Source organism: Xenopus laevis, chromosome 9_10S (genome assembly GCF_017654675.1).
Source record: "Xenopus laevis strain J_2021 chromosome 9_10S, Xenopus_laevis_v10.1, whole genome shotgun sequence".
NCBI lineage: Eukaryota > Metazoa > Chordata > Amphibia > Anura > Pipidae > Xenopus > Xenopus laevis.
The window spans coordinates 6,699,660-6,722,382 of record NC_054388.1 but is presented as its reverse complement, the minus strand read 5'-3'; the positions used below and the strand labels follow the sequence as shown (position 1 = coordinate 6,722,382).

General features: G+C 45.0%; 1 protein-coding gene and 1 long non-coding RNA gene across 6 annotated transcripts in view; one reads left to right on the top strand and one right to left on the bottom strand.

Moving 5' to 3' along the window:
• The window catches only part of LOC108702569, a 144,392-nt gene that overhangs the window by 95,318 nt on the left and 26,351 nt on the right, over positions 1-22,723 (top strand). The window lies entirely within an intron of this gene.
• LOC108702568 (acid-sensing ion channel 2) overlaps positions 17,728-22,723 on the bottom strand; it is a 245,866-nt gene continuing 240,870 nt past the window's right edge. For all 3 annotated transcript variants that reach the window (XM_018238120.2, XM_041579224.1, XM_041579225.1), the window contains 5 exons: positions 21,825-21,978; positions 21,132-21,223; positions 19,847-19,926; positions 18,347-18,415; positions 17,728-18,150 (listed from right to left, as the gene is read on the bottom strand). In XM_018238120.2, coding sequence (XP_018093609.1) covers positions 18,049-18,150; positions 18,347-18,415; positions 19,847-19,926; positions 21,132-21,223; positions 21,825-21,978 — 497 coding nt within the window. In that variant the 3' untranslated portion in view covers positions 17,728-18,048. The remainder of the gene's footprint in view (positions 18,151-18,346; positions 18,416-19,846; positions 19,927-21,131; positions 21,224-21,824; positions 21,979-22,723) is intronic.

The following is a 22,723-nucleotide window of genomic DNA, read 5'->3' as shown; positions in this document are numbered from 1 at the left end:
GAGAGAAAGAGAGGTCTATAATTAATGCTGCACGGTGGGTTCCGACTGTGTGTTTTAGCTTAAATCATTTGCCATGAATCTGACAGTGAGAAAGAAAGAGGGAAAAAAAACAATTTAACTTAATAAACATCAATATGGTGAGCAAAGGACACACTTTGCTGAGTAAATTGTACATAGTGGATTTGGCTGGAGGCGGCCCCTGTACTGCGCTACTGCCTTGGGGCCCTGATCATATCTGACGGGCACTGGCTTGGGTTATTGATGAATTCATTTCTGTAGAACAGAGAATTCATTCTGCGAGGCTGTCGGCACATGTCTGGCTTCTTTATCCAACCCAGGTTGTTCCAAGAGATGAAGCCCTGGGTCGTTGCTACTGATATGCTCGGCAGCAGCAGGGTATCCATGGCCAATTGTGATGTCAATCACAGGAGGCATCTGCTTTGCTTAATGAACTGAACGAAGGCATGAGGATATTGTTGGGCTTTTGTGTAAACTGCTTGGGCTGATGGGCAGCTAAAAACTTGGTAGGCCCCGGTCCTCATGGGCCCCGCTGACCCAGACCTGCTCCCTGCCCTGGGCGCTGCACTCTCACCTCCCAATCGAAGCAGCAGCAAGTAATAAAAAAAAAGTGCAGAGGAAACGGAGGGGGGTTTTGGCAGGGGGTGGACCCCTAAGGCAGCAGGTCCTGGACCCCCCAGTCCAACTCTGGGTCCCTGTGTCATGTAAAACCAAACAAGTTATCCCAAAACTCTATATTATATTAAAAAATAGTCTTTATTCAAAAATCATGTTAAAAAGATAGGTATACAGACTATTTGTTTGATGAGTAACTTGTGGGCATTTTTAACATTAAAGTGCACCCCCTTACAGTTAAGGGACCCCTACTAGTATCATAACACAACAGGAGGGCTATGTAATGTGATCTCCAGCTGGCGTAATATAATGGCAGGGTGCTGAAACTCCATAGCACATCCATAGAATCTTTAAATATATATATATATATATATATATATATATATATATATATATATATATATATATGTATCGCATATTATAATTGTTTCTTGGTTTCCATGAGAAGGAAAAATAAATCCTGAAAATCCAAAAAGTGGGGCGCAGTCACATGAAAGAAAGCTCAAGAGTCAGGGATGATCACATTAAAGGGATCCTGTCATCGGAAAACATGTTTTTTTTCAAAAAGCATCAGTTAATAGTGCTACTCCAGCAGAATTCTGCACTGAAATCCATTTTTCAAAAGAGCAAGCAGATTTTTTTATATTTAATTTTGAAATCTGACATGGGGCTAGACATATTGTCAGTTTCCCAGGTGTCCCCAGTCATGTGACTTGTGCCTGCACTTTAGGACAGAACTGCTTTCTGGCAGGCTGCTGTATTTCCTTCTCAATGTAACTGAATGTGTCTCAGTGGGACCTGGATTTTACTATTGAGTGTTGTTCTTATACAGTATCTACCAGGCAGCTGTTATCTTGTGTTAGGGAGCTGTTATCTGGTTACCTTCCCATTGTTCTGTTGTTTGGCTGCTGGGGGGGAAAAGGGAGGGGGTGATATCACTTCAACTTGCAGTACAGCAGTAAATAGTGATTGAAGTTTATCAGAGCACAAGTCACATGACTTGGGGCAGCTGGGAAATTGACAATATGTCTAGCCCCATGTCAGATTTCAAAATTGAATATAAAAAAATACGTTTGCTCTTTTGAGAAATGGATTTCAGTGCAGAATTCTGCTGGAGCAGCACTATTAACCGATTCATTTTGAAAAATTATTTTTTCCCATGACAGTATCCCTTTAATACTGTGTATAAGTTGCTTTGACTTTCCCTTTTATTCGGTGCCATCGCATCTTCCGCTTATTCCTTAGAAGTGAGAAAATGCAGGACCCCTCGTCCCTCTAATTAAGTGCTATATCATGTGGCCAGTCCTGTTATGTGATTGTTCCTGCAGCTCGGAATTCTTCTGCCCCTTACACCCTGCACAGACTGTATATTAAAGGGAAAGTATCACCTTAAATCTGGTAACTGTTGAGTTGTAAAGATTCCTAACCTATTAAAAGATGGTTCTACCAATGTAGGTATGTGCAGGCCTACCCGCAGCCATCAAATCGCTGATTCAATCTTTGCCTGATGGGATCTTCAAACCTGCCCAATAGCTGATTTTTCAGCAGATATTGGTCGGGCAGCCCGTCAGGATGCCCCCATATGTGGTCCAGTAAAAGCTGCAGAGGCTGCTGAGTTGCTTGTGAGAAAATTAAAAAATAAATAAAATTCTGTGAAATCAGATTCCTCCGGGAGCCGACCCTGACTTGAATGGACTCTGTTCTCAAGCTCGTCTTGGTTATTATTATCCTGGCCTTGAGGCAGAGCCACCTGCTTGGCTGTAAGATCAGTTCTTTGTTTTTCTCTGCTGTGAGGAGAAATCTCTATGATCTCCCACCAGTAACAAGGAGTTTCATGGCACCTAAAGGGTTAACACATCTGAATGTTTTTGAAGGCACTTTCCCTTTAGTATCTAGATAAGGACTGACTGAGGCAGGGGAATTCAGGAAGGGGTTAAACCGTGGAGGTTGCTTTTGCCAATAATACTTTTACTTATGAAACTCTTCACAAGATAAAGAGGCAAAAAAAAGTGATTTCCAGTGTGGAGATTATTTTCCGTGGTGCCTCGATTCTCAGGATCTTTATTGATTCTCTCCGACTCCCTAAGTTGTTTGGAAAGTTGAAGAAATAATTGTCAGGAAGGAGTTTGCTCAGTCGTTCCAGCGAGAGGCTAAATATCGAGCGAGAGAGAAGGGAGCGCGGCCCGTGGAACTTGTCACAGGCTCTGGCCCGTCTCGCTGCACAGAGAAAATACAATTATTTTGGGAATGGAAATGTACAAAGATATTAGTGGGACTCGCAGAGGATTCAGACTAATGAAGCTCCCGGGAGCAACAAGGAAATCTTACAGGTACAGCAAGGGCCCCAGGGGCCAGTCCTCCCAGTCGTGCTGTATTTAGCCAGGACACCCCCCAATTGGAGCAGAACAGCGGGTGGGGTTTTCAGTTCATTGGGATGTGCCAGGTTTAAGCTGAGCATGAGCTGGGCATATTGAGGGCAGGGGCGATCCTGGCCCCTCCGCCACCTGAGGCAGCAGCAGTTGCTGCTGCCCCCCCCTCCACTGGAAATTCGCTCTTAAAGTACCAGGAGCAGCATTTTTGCTGCCCCTGGTACCTAGTGGGGCGCTGCTGCCTGAGGCGACAGCCTTAACTTGCCTCATTGGCGAAGCACCCCTGATTGAGGGTGTCGTCTATAATGTCCCCATTTTTTACAGGTTGAGACATAAATATCAATATGGAAATTATGGAGCAATAAAAGGAGTTATAGGGTTATATGGAAGAGTTTTAGGGAGGGGTATATGGAGCAATGGGAGGAGTTATAGGGAGGGGTATATGGAGCAATGGGAGGAGTTATAGGGAGGGGTTATATGGAGCAATAGGAGGAGTTATAGGGAGGGGTATATGGAGCAATGGGAGGAGTGATAGGGAGGGGTTATATGGAGCAATAGGAGGAGTTATAGGGAGGGGTATATGGAGCAATAGGAGGAGTTATAGGGAGGGGTATTTTGAGCAATAGGAGGAGTTATAGGGAGGGGTATATGGAGCAATAGGGGGCGTTATAGGGAGGGTTATATGGAGCAATAGGAGGAGTTATAGGGAGGGGTATATGTAGCAATATAAGGAGTTATAGGGATGGTTATATGGGACAGTAGAAGGAGTTAAAGGGATGGTCAAATTAAGTAATAGGGGGAGTTATAGGGAGGGTTATATGGAGCAAGAGGAGTTATAGGGAGGGGTATATGGAGCAATAGGAGGAGTTATAGGGAGGGGTATAAGGAGCAGTAGGAGGAGTTATATGGAGGGGTATATGGAGCAATAGAAGGGTTATAGGGAGGGTTATATGGAGCAATAGTAGGAGTTATATGGAGTGTTATATGGAGCAAGAGGAGTTATAGGGAGGGGTATATGGAGCAATAGGAGGAGTTATAGGGAGGGGTATATGAAGCAATAGGAGGAGTTATATGGAGGGTTATATGGAGCAGTAGGAGGAGTTATATGGAGGGTTATATATAGCAGTAGGAGGAGTTATAGGGAGGGGTATTAGGCGCAGTAGGAGGAGTTATATGGAGGGATATATGGAGCAATAGAAGGGTTATAGGGAGGGGCATATGGAGCAATAGGAGGAGTTATAGGGAGTGATATATAGAGCAATAGGAGGAGTTATAGGGAGGGTTATATGGAGCAATAGGAGGAGTTATAGGGAGGGGTATATAGAGCAATATCTCAGCAAACACTAACCCACAGGCTGCCTACATGTCTTGCTCCCAAGAGCTGCCGCAAGTTTATGGGCTTATGAACTCGCCAGTGTCCTTTGCCCCAGGGCAGCCTCTTCCCATGTCACATTCCCAGGGGACACTTGTTGGGATGCCGGTGGCTGGCAGGTGAAACGCTGGTGATTAAGACTTTGGGTAAAACTATCACGGCGGATGTGACCGGTTCATCAAATGGAATTATGTTTAATGAACAGTTCAGCCGTGATTTCTGCCAGCAGTGAGCGGCCATTTGCGAAAAGGTCACCTCCTGAAAGCGGATAGAAGACAAACACTGCCTTACACGTTCCTTCAATCCCTTGTACAAACAGCCAGGTCTGTATTCCACTGCCACTCTAAGGACAACTTCATCATTGGCTTCTCCATATAGTGAGACCTTTAATCCTGAGGAAGATGAACCCTTCATCAAGTTTCACCAAGGCTTCTATTCTATTTCTATTTCTATTTCTATTTCTGTCTCTGTACTTTACTGCAAACCATTCAAACCCTAAATACACATCTCTCCTAGGGGAAATGTAAATACAAATAATAAACAAAAGCATGTGGATATAGCCTATTGAATGTTCAACATTTGTCTGCTAGAGTCTGGCATTCAGTTAGAAAGGCTGTCTATGGAGTGGCAAGGGATTGGGTTCTTAGGGTTACTCAGAGGAGTGTGACTCGTATCTAAGCTTAAGCTAAAGGTGCTCAGCAGAAGATGGTGCTAAGAGGAGAACAATGTTGAAATGGATTTCCTTGAAAGCCATATGGTCACCATATGATCAAAAGAAGCAGTTTGGTCTTGACTGATACTGTGATTTGAGTCATTGCTGTGAAGAACCAGGCAGGGTGGGTTCTCGAGTACCATCAGTTGAGTTTGTCTTGGCTAGAAATAATTTAGACCTTTTAAGTCAGGGAAGGACTGTAAGAGATAAACCACCATAATGGTGGCCTATAAGCAATTCATCTATTACAATCTTTTCCTGACTTAGAGGTCTAAAGGCAAATTTGACCAAGAGAAGTGTAAGCTTAAGCTGAAGGTGCTAAGTAGAAGATGGTGCCAAGAGGAGAGCAATGTTAAAATGGCTTTCCTTGAAAACCATATGGTCACTCTATGATCAAAAGAAGCAGTTTGGTCTTGACTTGGTACTACTGATACTGGTGTCTAGGTCTTTGCACTGAAGAGTGGTCACAGGGGTGCTGCTGCCATGCTGCAGCCTGCAAGTTACCAGGGGCGGTAACCTTAAGAGCCGAAATTCAGAATTGGCATTTCGGCTCTGCTAGTGCAGAGAGAACCAATTTTTGGCCTGCTATCGATCGGGAGGACCCGTCGGTCTAAAGGACCGATATCGGCAGCTTTAATCTGCCTGTGTATGGCCACCTTTACAGTCTTTTCCTGACTTAGAGGTCTTATGTTTTTTTGGCCAAGACATATTTGATCGATGGTCCTTGAGAACCCATAACTTTTAATACATACTTCTTCATATGATCATTTCTCACGCACAACATGGTGGCATTGTTGCATTACATCCAGACCATAATAACATAGTAAGTTAGGTTGAAAAAAGACACACGTCCATCAAGTTCGACCTTTTAACTCTTTTTTTAACCTTCCTAACTGCCAGTTGATCCAGAGGAAGGCGAAAAAAACCCATAGGTTCTCCATGTTCCTGTACTTCTTCTTCATAGTGGCCTTACGCTGGCCGATCCTGTATGGTCTCAATCTAATTCAGCGGATAGAGTATGAGGTACGAGGGTTTCTACAACAGAGTGGCCGTATATCTATTGTTCCATTTGTTGGGCCCGACAGTCTGTTGGTACTTCTTTGAGACTTGTTTATTATTTTGCTATGAGAAGGGATGTAGAGAAGGAGGGAGGGTGTGTAGGTGATGAAAGTGAATTGAGCCAGCTGGCTAATAAACACTTGGCACGCTGAGAGGTAATTTCCAGCTCTTTAACTCTGATAGATCCACTCCCCCTTGATGTGGGCTTAGAAATTGGTTTGATAAAAGAGCGCCGCTGGGCTGAGGAATGAGATAAGGGAAAGTGATTCAGCTGATATTAGCAAACAACCCCACACTCTCTGGGTACACACATCCGATTCTGTCTCGCTGGCAGGGGCTCAGAGCAGGAAATTGTTCTGAGCAAGTAATACTGTACTTCCAATCTGCTGGGCCTGGAGAGTGGGGGGGACATACAAGTTCAATATGCCGGCTCAGCATTAAACCGAAATTAAAATTTCTCGGTCTGTAATGAAATTGTGCTCTTGTATAGAGAGGCTAAGCATCTGCTCGTTTATGCTGGTGCTGCTCTCATTTTGGAGATGTTTCATGAATTATCATCTCCTCTTCCCTCGGCCACCTGCCCAAGTCTTCTACAAATGGAGCATCTTCCCTTGTATCTCAGCAGGATCATTTCCATTGTTGTGCAAAGAGCTTCATTGAGCTCAATTGGGTTTTCCTGTTGCTAAACCGTTGCCGTGTTTCCCGACATCTGTCTTGATCATTGACTGGACCACCCTAAGCCTAATCCATGGCTTTGACTGCCGTCTTTTGACCGATGTTTGCCAGGTGCTTGCCCTTGAGTACCCAAGGATCCATCAATGACCTACTAATATGCTTTATATGTTCAACTCTCCCATTGCAAATTCAGGAATTATCATCTCCTCTTCCCTCGGCCACCTGCCCAAGTCTTCTACAATTGGAGCATCTTCCCTTGTATCTCAGCAGGATCGTTTCCATTCTTGTGCAAAGAGCTTCATTGAGCTCAATCGGGTTTTCCTGTTGCTCAACCGTTGCCGTGTTTCCCGACCTCTGTCTTGATCATTGACTGGACCACCCTAAGCCTAATCCATGGCTTTGACTGCCGTCTTTTGACCGATGTTTGCCAGGTGCTTGCCCTTGAGTACCCAAGGATCCATCAATGACCTACTAATATGCTTTATATGTTCAACTCTCCCATTGCAAATTCATTTTCTACCAGTTATATTTCAGTGTCAATTCCATGATGATGATACTCTGATATTTCCTTTCCAACTGATTCATTATCCATCATGCCACCACTTTTCCCATTTGCTCTATCACCCTGTGAACAGTTATCCACTGCCATGGGATTATAGGTGCCTGCTACACCAAAGATGACATATGGGGGGGGGACCTGATCAATGGTTTGATCTCCAAAAGGCATATGAAAACCATTGCTTTAATGTTTATGCAGGTGTCTTTGGTTTGCCATGGCTTTGCTGCTCGGGGTCCAAGGTTTGATTCTAGCCAGGGCATGAATCTTGTATGTTCCTCAGTGTCTCGGTGGCACTCTGGTTTCATCCCACACTCCAAACATATACAGGCAGGTACATTGGCTCCTGATAAATCTTAACCTAGTGTGTGTGAATGATACAGCATTAGAGTGTAAACTCAGCTCCTATTACAGTTTGTGGTGGCAGCAGCTGCCCTGAGCCCAGTCTATAGTGTGTCTCATAGATCGGCTTATAGTTTGTGTGTTCAGCAGGACAAATGCACACGTCAGAGTGTCTCACAAGAGACTTTCAGAGCTGTCACTTACAGTCTTGTCCTGGAAATGTCACACTGTCCCTCTTGTCATATCTCTGGGCTCGCATGGCTAACGAATGACATGTCTGCTGGACCTGTTGCCGTAGTAACAGAGGAATCGGGGACATTCCTGAGCATCCACAACACAGGCGCAGATAAATTTAGAGGCACCAGCAGGGACATACAGGTGATGCGATGGTTACAAAGAGCATGACTGCAGCAGTTGGGATGTAGTGCTGGTGTTTAAAGGGTAACTTCACCTTAAAAATGCACTTTTAGTATGATGTAGGTAGGCACTGACATTCTAAGGCATTTTTCCTTATTTTTAGCAGCTTTTAAATGATTTAACTTTTTGTTCTACAGCTCCCTGATTTGGAATTTAAGCTGCAATCTGGTAACTGGGGTTCTGGCATGACACACAGCTCTATAGGGTTATGCTTGGCGGCCCTCAAGCGCATATATACTGTATATACTTAAACTTAAATCCAAAAGTGCCTAAATCCAAAAGGGTAGGGGGTGGTACCCCTTGTTTAGTGCTGGGCTGAGGTCTGTTGCCTAAGGAGAATGCAGAACTGGATCTACATGCCAGTGCAGTAAATACTTGGGGTGCAGGGGGAGAAGCATTCCCATGGGGTCCACTTTAAAAAGGATATTGCAAGATCCAAGAGGGATCATTAAAGGGATCCTGACATAGGAAAACATGTTTTTTTCAAAATGAATCAGTTAATAGTGCTACTCCAGCAGAATTCTGCACTGAAATCCATTTCTCAAAAGAGCAATCAGATTTTTTTATATTCAATTTTGAAATCTGACATGGGGCTAGACATTTTGTCAATTTCCCAGCTGCCCCTGGTCATGTGCCTGCACTTTAGGAGAGAAATGCTTTCTGGCAGGCTGCTGTTTTTCCTTCTCAATTTAACTGAATGTGTCTCAGTGGGACATGGATTTTACTATTGAGTGTTGTTCTTAGATCTACCAGGCAGCTGTTATCTTGTGTTAGGGAGCTGCTATCTGGTTACCTTCCCCTTGGTCTTTTGTTTGGCTGCTGGGGGGAAAAAGGAGGGGGTGATATCACTCCAACTTGCAGTAAAGAGTAACTGAAGTTTATAAGAGCACAAGTCACATGACTTGGGGCAGCTGGGAAATTGACAATATGTCTAGCCCCATGTCGGATTTCAAAATTGAATATAAAAAAAAATCTGTTTGCTCTTTTGAGAAATGGATTTCAGCACTTTTAACTGATTCATTTTGAATTTTTTTTTTCCCATGACTGTATTCCTTTAAAGGTGATCCCATGTGCTTGTCTGGGGGGGTGGCCTGGTGCAAATCCTGCATCTGGGCTCCTGCAATCCTATTTACTCCACTGCTGAATATTTGAATATGTATCTCAAAGGCTGGTTGTTTCCATGCCCCCTCCCATGGGACACCTTGCCCTGCCACCCACAATATAAGTCACCTGGGCCCCCCTCACCCCCGCAGCTACACCACTGCTCCAGTATCCCATAGAAAACCCCAATCAGCAGGGTGCTGCTCTACTACACTCACATTACATCATATTTCTAATGGGTAACAAAGACGAGTACGTTTTCTGCTGCTACTGATATATCCCCCTTTGTGATTGCGGTATCCCTTTAAGGCGACTACGCTTATGTTTACATAAAGGGATATATCAGAAGGCAGTGCTGGGCTCCATTCTCACAGCTTTTAGTGCAAACAGAACCTCTCCTTCTGGTGTTTTACGAGATTAGAAATTGCTCGGAGGGGCTCCGTCTGTGCCGTCTGTCTGACAAATCCGTTGTTCCCCCAATATACGCACTGGATCCTGACTGATGGCAGCCCTTCTGGCAGCGAGCGATTTCACTGAGGTCCTTTATAGATTTCCATCGGCCTCAGCACAAATATTAGCATAATTACTCAGGGATCCATATCCATGCGTCCGTCAGCTCCAACCATAATTTCTTCTCTTGATTTCTCCTCCTTTTTAAGCATAATTACCCAAAGACATTGTCCTCTTCAGTTGTATTATCGGGGTGCAAAGTTCCTTGCGTGCAGCTATTTAGGGGTAATGCAGCGAATGCCTCCCATGTGCCATCACCTGGCGCACCTCCTGGGGCAGTTTAATTGCGTAGTGTTGCTTTAAGACTCCTTTGTGTGACTAGACTACAGAAAAACCCCTGATAATATGTTGTAGGACAGTGTGAGTCATAGCCAAGCTGCATTGTTAGTTAAAGGGCATGTAAAGGCAAAAAATAGAATTCCATTTTTACTTCCTTAAAGGGATACTGTCATGGGAAAATTTTTTTTTTTCAAAATGAATCAGTTAATAGTGCTGCTCCAGCAGAATTCTGCACTGAAATCCATTTCTCAAAAGAGCAAACAGATTTTTTTATATTCAATTTTGAAATCTGACATGGGGCTAGACATTTTGTCAATTTCCCAGCTGCCCCAGGTCATGTGACTTGTGCCTTCACTTTAGGAGAGAAATGCTTTCTGGCAGGCTGCTGTTTTTCCTTCTCAATGTAACTGAATGTGTCTCAGTGAGACATGAGTTTTTACTATTGAGTGTTGTTCTTAGATCTACCAGGCAGCTGTTATCTTGTGTTAGGGAGCTGTTATCTCGTTACCTTCCCATTGTTCTTTTGTTTGGCTGCTGGGGGGGGGGAAAGGGAGGGGGTGCTATCACTCCAACTTGCAGTACAGCAGTAAAGAGTGATTGAAGTTTATCAGAGCACAAGTCACATGACTTGGGGCAGCTGGGAAATTGACAATATGTCTAGCCCCATGTCAGATTTCAAAATTGAATATAAAAAAATCTGTTTGCTCTTTTGAGAAATGAATTTCAGTGCCGAATTCTGCTGGAGCAGCACTATTAACTAATTCATTTTGAAAAAATTTTTTTCCCCATGACAGTATCCCTTTAATGAAAAAGAAACCTATCTCCAATATACTTTAAATAAAAAATGTGTACTGTTTTTATAAGAAATCTCCCTTTAATTTACTGCTGTGGATAGGAATTGTCAGACGGTCCCTAACTGCTCTGCAGGGAAACAATCATACTTATGAACAGCAGGGGGAGCCCCCGCCTTACTTCCCAGCCATGCAGAACTCAAGCAGCTTTGTTTGTTTCCCTGTAGAGCAGTCGGCGACTGTGTAGAGATTTATATTGGATTTTATTTTTGCCTTTACATCTCCTTTACTGTTTCCAACTCCAGCTGCAGGGACAAAGATCATGGAGCCAGATTTAAACAGATAAACTGGGATTCTATTTGGAGGATTATTTTGCTGCAGCCACTGGTTCTGCAGAGTTGGAGAAAGTTTGTATTAAACAATACAAAAACTATAAAATCCACATTAGATCACATGACAACACAGGACCCAGTGCAGTCTGTATATTCTGATTATTAATCAGTCTTGCTGTATCGGCTTCTGGCAGATATTATTTGACTTGTGCTGTTTTGATCATTTATGACGATCCCTAAGCAGCCCAGACCACACTGAGCATGTGCACAGTCTTGGTCTTGCAAAGATGTATAACAAAGTTACAAGATGGTGACTCCCTGTGGCCAATTTTGAAATTATAAATCATTTGTTTGATTAGACTTGTGGTGCAGTAAGTTCATGTTTATGTTTAGTATACAAAATACAGCATTTCTAGCCTTATTCTATTTTACACTTTACTTCCCCTTATTTCTAGCACTAGTGATCTATCAGTAGACTCTGCCTGCTGCCACCAGGTGGCGAAAACCTGTGACTATTAACAGCAGAGGAAAATGTCTGCCGGCATCCTCGGAAAACTGCATTGCTGTAACTGTGAAATCTCTGAGCTTCTTATAACTCGCTTATAACTAGACCAGAGCCTCTATTGACTTCTCACTGTCAGAGTTTGACCTAAATGAGTCTATGGAAGGAGACTGCTGATAAGAGACCCAACGGTATTATTTATAGGAAGACTTCTGCCTCGACAGTCCCACCTCCCCCCAAGCAAGAGAAATACAGCGTTTACATTGGACTATGGTGGGGGAGATAGATATGGATATAGTTGTTCTCTCCTTACAGTAAAAAGGTGATTGGGGGCCTTGTTTAATAGACAAGTCTTCATTCTCATCTTCTGCTCTGTGATAATAAAACAACACCTCTGACAACTGACTCTAAAGCACAGACCTACATTGGCAGCAAAGTCCCTGGATGAGGTGATGCCATGGTGTCCAACTGGGACCCACCAAACAATGGCACTGGGGCATTTCTAGCAGTTGGTCAATGTCCCTGCCATCAGGGTTATACTGGGCACTGGCACAGGGGTCTTTCTAGCAGTTGGTCAATGCTATAGTGTGGGTTAGACTGGGCACTGGCACAGGGGTGTCTCTTGCAGTTGGTCAATGCTATAGTGTGGGTTAGACTGGGCACTGGCACAGGGGGTGTCTCTTGCAGTTGGTCAATGTGTGGGTTCGACTGGGCACTGGCACAGGGGTGTCTGTTGCAGTTGGTCAATGCTGTAGTGTGGGTTATACTGGGCACTGGCACAGGGGTGTCTGTTGCAGTTGGTCAATATGTGAGTTAGACTGGGCACTGGCACAGGGGGTGTCTGTTGCAGTTGGTCAATGCTGTAGTGTGGGTTAGACTGGGCACTGGCACAGGGGTGTCTGTTGCAGTTGGTCAATATGTGAGTTAGACTGGGCACTGGCACAGGGGTGTCTGTTGCAGTTGGTCAATGTGTGGGTTAGACTGGGCGCTGGCACAGGGGGTGTCTCTTGCAGTTGGTCAATGCTATAGTGTGGGTTAGACTGGGCACCGGCACAGGGGTGTCTGTTGCAGTTGGTCAATGCTGTAGTGTGGGGTAGACTGGGCACTGGCACAGGGGTGTCTGTTGCAGTTGGTCAATGTGTGGGTTAGACTGGGCGCTGGCACAGGGGGTGTCTCTTGCAGTTGGTCAATGTGTGGGTTAGACTGGGCACTGGTACAGGGGTGTCTGTTGCAGTTGGTCAATGCTATAGTGTGGGTTAGACTGGGCACAGGGGTGTCTGTTGCAGTTGGTCAATGTGTGGGTTAGACTGGGCACTGGCACAGGGGGTGTCTCTTGCAGTTGGTCAATGTGTGGGTTAGACTGGGCACTGGCACAGGGGGTGTCTGTTGCAGTTGGTCAATGCTGTAGTGTGGGTTAGACTGGGCACCGGCACAGGGGTGTCTCTAACAGTTGGTCAATGCTATAGTGTGGGTTAGACTGGGCGCTGGCACAGGGGTGTCTGTTGCAGTTGGTCAATGCTGTAGTGTGGGTTAGACTGGGCACTGGCACAGGGGGTGTCTGTTGCAGTTGGTCAATGCTGTAGTGTGGGTTAGACTGGGCACTGGCACAGGGGGTGTCTGTTGCAGTTGGTCAATGCTATAGTGTGGGTTAGACTGGGCACTGGCACAGGGGGTGTCTGTTGCAGTTGGTCAATGCTATAGTGTGGGTTAGACTGGGCACTGGCACAGGGGTGTCTGTTGCAGTTGGTCAATGTGTGGGTTAGACTGGGCACTGGCACAGGGGTGTCTGTTGCAGTTGGTCAATGCTATAGTGTGGGTTAGACTGGGCACCGGCACAGGGGTGTCTGTTGCAGTTGGTCAATGCTGTAGTGTGGGGTAGACTGGGCACTGGCACAGGGGTGTCTGTTGCAGTTGGTCAATGTGTGGGTTAGACTGGGCGCTGGCACAGGGGGTGTCTCTTGCAGTTGGTCAATGTGTGGGTTAGACTGGGCACTGGCACAGGGGGTGTCTGTTGCAGTTGGTCAATGCTGTAGTGTGGGTTAGACTGGGCACCGGCACAGGGGTGTCTCTAACAGTTGGTCAATGCTATAGTGTGGGTTAGACTGGGCGCTGGCACAGGGGTGTCTGTTGCAGTTGGTCAATGCTGTAGTGTTGGTTAGACTGGGCACAGGGGTGTCTGTTGCAGTTGGTCAATGTGTGGGTTAGACTGGGCACTGGCACAGGGGGTGTCTGTTGCAGTTGGTCAATGCTGTAGTGTGGGTTAGACTGGGCACTGGCATAGGGGTGTCTGTTGCAGTTGGTCACTGTCTCAGCATGGGCGGTGTGACCCCACATCACCCCTATTTAGTGTTGTGTATCTATGAGAGGCATCAGTAGATCATATCGATGCACAATGGTGGAGAAGTAAAGCTGAATTTGTGCCAAGTCCCACTGGTCTATATCTGACCAGCTTTATTTGTCAGAATAACAATTTTCCCTTTCGGCAGGGTCGTAACTACAGAGGAATCAGACCATGGCGGTTGCTGGGGGGGCCAAGGAGGCATAGGGGGCCCCATGAGGCCCAAAGAATGAGCAATTTCAACATTTAAAACAGGGCAATCTCTGAATACGTTGGGCGCCCCAAAATCAGGGCTTGATTTCAGCGGCGAGCCGCCCGCACCGCTTTAGTAAGAGCAGATGTACCGGAGCACTGGGGAGTTGTGTGTCCCTGTGCTCCTCAGTAAGCGGCTCGGCAACATCCCATCCCTACCAACTTGCGGCCTCGCCACAAATCCGGGCCTGCCTAAAATGAATTTGCTGTGGGGCCAATAACATCTAGTCGTGCCGGGAAACAGAGCAGGTGTGCACCTCATTATTCTCATTATTTCCACTTTAATATTCTGCCCTGGTCTCTGGATTCCATCTCTCACAAATCGGCAAATGATTCCTATAGCCCCAGGCTGCTGTTTTCATGAAAATGCCATTTTTTTTTTCTTACACAAATATTACCCTCCAGGGAACGTGTTTGCGAGTGATGGGCTTTGATCCGACTGCTTTGGATTCGAAAAGGCTTCCAGCTGTTAGAGGGGGGCTATGGGGGTCGTCTGTGTGTGTCGCTGACATCCGCCAATCACTGGTCTATCAGATCCGTATTCCTTAGGGGCAGGGCTCAGTATGCACAGAAGGCAACGCAACTTGTTTAGCAACTTGTACAGCACATTAGATGTTCCGCCCTGGGCAGCCAGTCTTTCCCTATTTATATTCTACTCTTCTCCGGTTTTTCTTTCCGCCTCTATCTGGCACCGTGTGCATCCACTGATTCATTTCAGGCATCAATTGGAAAAAAACGCTTTACTAATCACCCTCCCCATCCATAGCTCTGACCTTAAACCTTATTAGGATGCCCGGCATTGAGCCTCCATCACTCACAGAGGCTGGGAAACAATAGGCAAGTGAAAGTGGCACCGCAGCGGATTATAAATGTATCTGAGCCGGCGGCACAGCGGGGGCTGGTAACATCTCCGTCCATGCTGAACATCTTTAATTGCATTAATAATAATGCCGTGGGGGAAATGGGAGCGGCTGGATATGTCTGCCCAGAATAGAGAAATTCCCTGTGGATTGTCAGCCTGCCTGGCCGGGCCGTGTTTGCCGCTATAGAATGCTCCTCCTGCAGGCTCCGTGTGGCTTCTATGGGGGGATGAAGGTTTTGTGTTCGTTCATTCTGCAGAGCCGAGACACCTTGAGGGAACCTCAGCCATATAATTGGCTATTTTTTATTATTATTACATGAACGTTATGCCCTTGTTTTAAATCTAAAGCCAGTGACTTGGAGAGGGTGGGGGGAGCTGGTGCCTTAAATTTGGCTGAATCCCATTTCTATATCCTATGAGCAGAGATTCTTTTCTCACTTACTAGTTGAATTCATGAGACGTATTATTCATTACTTCTCTGTATTGTTGTAGATATGTGTTGGAGCTGCCATAATATTGCTTTACCTAGACAATATAGTTTGAGGGAGTCATTTACTGGAGCACCAAAGCTGGAACCTTGGGTTAGGCTCCTGACTAGGGTGCGGCTTGAATTCTAGGCATATAGGAAAGAAGTTTTATTTTGGGTGGCTCTTGGCACCCTTATTTCTAGGCCCAGTGTCGGACTGGGACACCAAGGGCCCACCCAAAAACCGTAGACAAGGGGCCCACCAGAAAACCTTAGACCAGGGCCCACTCTCAGTACTATTATTCTTTTCCTCAATCAACCTCTATTCCCCTAGTCTCTTTTCTTTACATACTATAATCTATTATTCCATCTATTTAGCCTCTTTGTTCTCATAGAAATAGGGAATGGCCATGAATAGACCAAATGTTTAGCAGCATGAGGGGCTACTGATACCTGGGCCCACCGGGAGTCCGACACTGTCTAGGCCAAGGTCTGACATGCAGAGAACTGCAAAGAAAGTAGAGCAAGCGATGGAGGAGAAAGGGGGAACAACATTAAATAATGTGAAGCAGATGGAGAAGAAGGGAACAGGGGCCCCCCAGCTCTTACCTTTCCTGCACCAGAGGGATCTGCATCACTAGTTGCGCTCTCTACACTAGAAGAGCCAGATTTCTGAAAATGTAAGCTCTGCTCTGGCATTTTGGGCGACATGGAAGCTGGAGGACCCCGGAACTACTGGCAGCCTTGTTGCAAATCCAGGGTTCTCTTCAGAGGCTGTGCCAACTAAATAAGACAAGTTGATAAGCCGCATGCCCAACTGTTAGACTGTGCGTCTCACTCTGAGCTGTTCATGAAAAGCCCCTGATAACTTGCTCTCCACATTTTGCGGCGGATGCTACATACCTGGAGTTACTCTGGAATTCTGGGTAAAAATGCTTCATTGTAGGTAAATAAAATGGCACAAAATTGCACTTGCTTTGTCAGTGGGACCTCATGTTTATCAGTTAATGGGGGGGGCTGCATAATATTTTCCAAGGCAAGCACTATGGCAGCTCCCTCTCTTCCTCCCTTCTTGGTTGGGGCGAACGTGAATTCACTGTAGAGTTTAAAGCCGGCTTTTCCGCTCTACTGCGCCTGTGTCGGCCACTGGATTCTGAAGAAAGGAGAAGCGAAGAAGAGGGTCGCTCAATCTCGCAGGCCGGTGCAGTTTTCTGCTAACAGGAGCACAAGTCCGGGGTATCTGTTAAGTCATTATAATTCTTGGGAGATGCCCTAACAATTGGCACCCCCATTAGATTGGATTGGACCTTCCTTCTCCTTTAAGTACCTATTCTTAGCATCTTTTCAGTTGGTCCGATTTATTCTTTATAAGAAGACCAGCCCCTTAAAGGAGAAGGAAAGCTCCAATCCAGTATGGGGTGCTAATGGTTAGGGCACCTCCCTAACAACTAACACCTAATTGGGTACCTATTCTTAGCATCTTTTCAGTTGGTCCAATTTATTCTTTATAAGAAGACCAGCCCCTTAAAGGAGAAGGAAAGTAATCACTTACCTGATACCCTGGGCTGGGGCTCCTGTTAGCAGAAGGCTTGGGGTAATTCTGTGTGAGCACCACCTTCTTTGCTTCTTGGTGGAGTCAAAAGTTAAAATTTAAGCAAAAAGCTGACTTTTCTTCGCTTGCCGCGAATTCATGCCCGGAGAATTTATTCGCCCATCACTACTGACTATTAAATTCTGATGCTAATTGCACTGGTTTCTGTGCTGCCATGTAGTAATTATGTGTATTAATTACTAATCAGCCTTATATTGTGACATTTCTATTCTATGTGTACTGTATATTGTGAGTGGCTCCCTAAGCTCAGTAAGTGACAGCAGCACAGAGCATGTGCAGTGAATCAGCAGAAAAGAAGATGGGGAGCTACTGGGGCATCTTTGGAGACACAGATCTTTACTGCTAAAGGGCTGTGGTTGCCTTGGGCTGGTACAGAAGCACAAAACATCATGTACAACATTTCTAGCTACTTCTTTAGTTAGGCTTTAGTTCTCCTTTAATCAGACTGCACTGGAGAGATAAAAGGGGCCTGCTGGTTGCAGTGGGTTACAGATGCCTCTATCTGTGCCAGGATTGGCAGCCACTTGTTGAAGTTTAAGCCAACAACTTTTTTTTTTTTTTGTACTTGTCCGCATTTTTATTCATTTTTTTTCATTAAAAAAAAAAACAAAACACTTCATTGAACCCGCCAAACACACACAGAGCTGGATGGATTAGGATGATGCTGCGCCCAGGGGTATCCTCACACGTTTCGTGCCATATATACTGCGGGCATGCAGAGCTGTGTACAGTTGGCAGTATAAAGGTCCTTCTCCTTCGTGGTCTCCACAATGGTCTCTCTCGGGCCGGGTACGTGGGGGGAAAGTCCCACTCTGACCGCCATGTTTGTTTTTTTGGCACACAATAAAAAGGCAGTGTCCTTGGTGCATCAGCAGGCGATCTCCTCTAACGTCCCCAGGGTGGCCTGCAGCGGCACGCTCACAGTGTGGCTAATGGTTTCTGAATGGTTGGCCATGGGCTCACAGGTGCTCTGCAGAGAACAGACAGTGATAGATAGAAGGGGTCAGTTGTGCATTGGAAATGTTTGCTGGACTGCTGCTCTTTTTATTTTGGAATCTGTGACATGTGGATTCTCTTTGCCTTTCCGGCTATGGCCATACCTGTTCCATTCAATATTAAACTAGTTGTATGGGGTTATTTCTCCTTTATACAGGCACAAGACTCACCAGGTCCTCGTTGTGTCCTCCTTCCTCGTTCTCCCTGCCCAGGAGATCCAACAGCTTCTCTTTAATCAGCTGGAAAAAGAAACGTTTATTTTATAAAGAGACCCCATAACAGTGTATATGTATGTGATAGAGAGAGGAATCAGTACTTGGTAATTTCACTCCATTTATTTATAATAAGTCACAGAACCCCTCAGTGACTTCCAATATCCTTATCATTTACAGTAGGGGGTACATTATCCCTTATAATACACGAGTGATACTCAGAGTTCCCTGTATAACTCAGCCTGCAGCCTTGTGCCTTTATATGGTCACAGAACAACCCCTCAGTGACTTCTAATATCCTTATCATTTACAGTAGGGGGTACATTATCCCTTATTATACATGAGTGATACTCAGAGTTCCCTGTATAACTCAGCCTGCAGCCTTGTGCCTTTATATGGTCACAGAACAACCCATCAGTGACTTCTAATATCCTTATCATTTACAGTAGGGGGTACATTATCCCTTATAATACATGAGTGATACTCAGAGTTCCCTGTATAACTCAGCCTGCAGCCTTGTGTCTTTATATGGTCACAGAACAACCCCTCAGTGACGTCTAATATCCTTATCATTTACAGTAGGGGTACATTATCCCTTATAATACATGAGTGATACTCAGAGTTCCCTGTATAACTCAGCCTCCAGCCTTGTGCCTTTATATGGTCACAGAACAACACTTAGTGACTTCTAATATCCTTATCATTTACAGTAGGGGGTACATTATCCCTTATAATACATGATTGATACTTAGAGTTCCTTGTGTAACTCAGCCTGCAGCCTTGTGCCTTTATATGGTCACAGAACAACCCCTCAGTGACTTCTAATATCCTTATCATTTACCGTAGGGGGTAAATTATCCCTTATAATACATGAGTGATACTCAGAGTTCCCTGTATAACTCAGCCTGCAGCCTTGTGCCTTTATATGGTCACAGAACAACCCCTCAGTGACTTCTAATATCCTTATCATTTACAGTAGGGGGTACATTATCCCTTATAATACATGAGTGATACTCAGAGTTCCCTGTATAACTCAGCCTGCAGCCTTGTGCCTTTATATGGTCACAGAACAACCCCTCAGTGACTTCTAATATCCTTATAAGGAATAATGAACACCTACTATAAAGGATAAGACTGTTAGAAGTCACTAAGCAGTTAGTTTTATTAAAACATATACAGTAGGGTGTACGTTGGTGCAATAAACAAAGCAGTGGGATGTTTGTGTGTGTTTGTACATACTGTATAGGTGTAAAACAGTATCTGGGTGCCCAAGCTGGGAAACAATATAAACAATGCAGCAGAAAGGCAGTCACGGGATTTGCTGAATCAGTTGCACAAATATTTATATTTATAATTAAGCAAATAAAATCTTCGGAAGACTGGTTCAGCAAATCCTTTGAGTGCTGTTCTTCTGCAATGTTTATGCACGTGTCTGGGAGTTTAAGGTTTGTTACTCACCTCATATATATAATCAAAGAGCTCCAGGATAGTCAAGATACTGGCTCCTATGAAAAGTCCCATCTGACCCCCAATGTCACCTGCAGTACAATATTGCACAATGCCATTACGACGGAAGAGTGAGCGGAAACTGACATATTTGTCTAATAAAAACTTGCATTAAAGACCCAGGTCTCCAAATGTAGGGGAGTTAGACTGAACCCTAACACATTACTTGTGAGAGTGAGAAATGAATATAGGATTGAATAGGGTTTCACTGATGTAGTTGTTACCATGACGGCAGCATAGAAACCCAATAGTGATGTGCAGGTTAACCAGAAACTTGAGGTGACCTGTAGGCTGACCACCAGTTCACTGGGTTTGGGTTTAAATTTGACCAACCATTTGGGTTAGCTTTGGGTTTGTGTGAGGCTGGGGAACGTTCCCGGTCTTGGAACCAGAGGTGCATAGAAGCAGCATACAGAGCAAGAGGGTGAGACTACAGGTTGGGCGCAGGTCAGACAATTGCATCATGTTGTGGGTTAGGTCAGGGCTGGACCAAGCCGAACGGGCGCCCTAGGCTATTCCATCCCCCCCATGTGCGTGCACCATAATGTAGGTAGAAGAAAGTGAAGTGGAGGGACAGAAGAGGGACGGACAAGGGAGGGATGGACAAAGGAGGGAGGGTTGGACAAAGGAGGGAGGGACAGAGGAAGGAAGGTGGAACAGAGGGGGTAGACGAGACCTGCAGAGGGGTGCGAATCCGGACTGGGGTAGGCAGAAGAATCTTGAACAGACACCTGCCCAGCGCCCCAACATCGTTGTGCCCTAGGCAGGTGCCTCTTCTGCCTACCCCTAGTTACGGCCCTGCATTAGGTCAGGTGCGGGTTAAGGTTTTGCGGATTAGGATTGGGTTGAGTTTTTCCTGACCCACACATCACTAAACCCCAAGGTTACTTTGGTCATCTTATGCATAGGAGGTCACAGAAGGATACTCAAGTGAATCCCATCTGAGCCTTTACAGTGACAGGGTTGTTGATCATCCTAAAGGATCACCATCCAGTAATTACCTTGTACTGGCTTGATCTTTAAAGCATTAAATAGACGTATTACACTGTACATTGCATGGCCTCTGAGGGAAGCTATAAGGGCAGTTCTGTTCACACTATGCTCATATTGTGAGGTCCGAGGCTACCAGTCTGTAGAGTAATCTAGTGCCTTTGCTACTGGGATCTGCCACACCTGAGAGTTCTTACATGGTGTTATATAATATATGCCATAGTCCCATCCTTATAGCCAAACTCACCTAGTAATCCGGCCACCTCGTAGGCTTTCCTCTGCTCTATCGTTTCATAGTTCAAAGCTTCAAAAAACACGTCCAGCACGAGAATATTCTCCCTGAGCGAAGGCAAGAGGTGCAATGAGTAGGAGTTGTAAAGATCCCACCACCCCAATTAGCCAGCGGTTATGTCAATCTGCCTCATATGGTGATTTGTGATATAAACGGGGGGCAAGTTTTATTTTTCTTTTCTGTCTGCTCTCTTAGGGTGAAACTACCCAGGAGATTTTGTATCAGTCCCGTTATATTTTGACCCACGTGACTGCATCCAACTTGTGTCATGAGTTTGGTCGAAATCAATGTTGTACTTTGCTTTTCAGTTATAGGGGGCCACGGGCATGTAGGTTTTATCGTTTAACATAAACCCAAAGTATATAAATAATAATTTAGAGAAGCTGTTGTTCTTATTCTTGCTTGCGGGATGGACAGATGCCCCGCTGGGTGGGATCCTGACCTCTTATCTCCATTCTCCAGCCATTGGCTGATTCAGGTCACATTCTGACCTTAGGAAATCTATGAAACCAGTCTGCTTTGAGGCAGATTCTAGAATCTATCCATAAATATTAATGTTTATAAAGTTATGGGTTAGGTTAACATATTTATATAAAGACAGTGGAGAAAACACTAATGTTCCATATGCACCATTTCAAGGTAACGTACAGAATATATTTCTCCGACTTGTTGAATTTTTTTTCCAGGTACTTAGCCGAGGTCTTGCTGGGGATTTTCACCATGGAAAGCTCTTTGTTGTATCTGGTGACATTGCAGGGCATTGTACAGACGCAGGTTCCTCCATCCCTCTCAGCCAGGAGATCTATGGAGACAAGAGATCATTAAGTAGGAAAACAATTGATATTTCACAGAACAGTCAGGAGGGATTAGGCCAATGAATGTTAGAGCAACGAATAGCCTACTCACTCAGACGGTCTCTGAAAATTAGGGACAAAGAAAGATGGTGTTCATGGATGACAATACTGTTTGGAGACTTTGGGGAACAGAGATGTATGGGGTGAGTGACATGTTGAAGAGATCTAGAGGAACATAAGACTGAATGTTGGTTCTACTGAGGAACGTAGTAGGAAACATTAAGTTGGACTATAAAGAGAGAGGCATTAAAGCTGTATATCTACAACATTTTAGAGACATGGGAACAAAATAAGGGACTGTCTCTGAAAATTAGAGACAAAGAATGATTGTGTTCAAGGAGGACAATTCTGTTTGGAGACTTTGGGGAGGAACATAGTGGGAGACATTAGTTGGATGATAAAGAGAAAGGGGTTGAAGCTGTATATCTACAAGTGCAACAGATTGGCACAACTTACAGGTCAGCACTTGGGTTATTTCTACTCCATTCTCCACCACTCTTGTTAGGATTGTGTATACATTGTGTGCAGCTTTGTGTTTGTAAAGTGCACAGTTTTCCAGAGGTAATCCTCTTAACACGTGGGGAATACTCTTCCAATAAATTAACCATTCTGAGATCTTAGGGCAATGGCACACAGTAAGATTTGTCACCTGTAGTTAAACTTGTTCTACCAGTGTGCAAAGGTCAGGTTGTG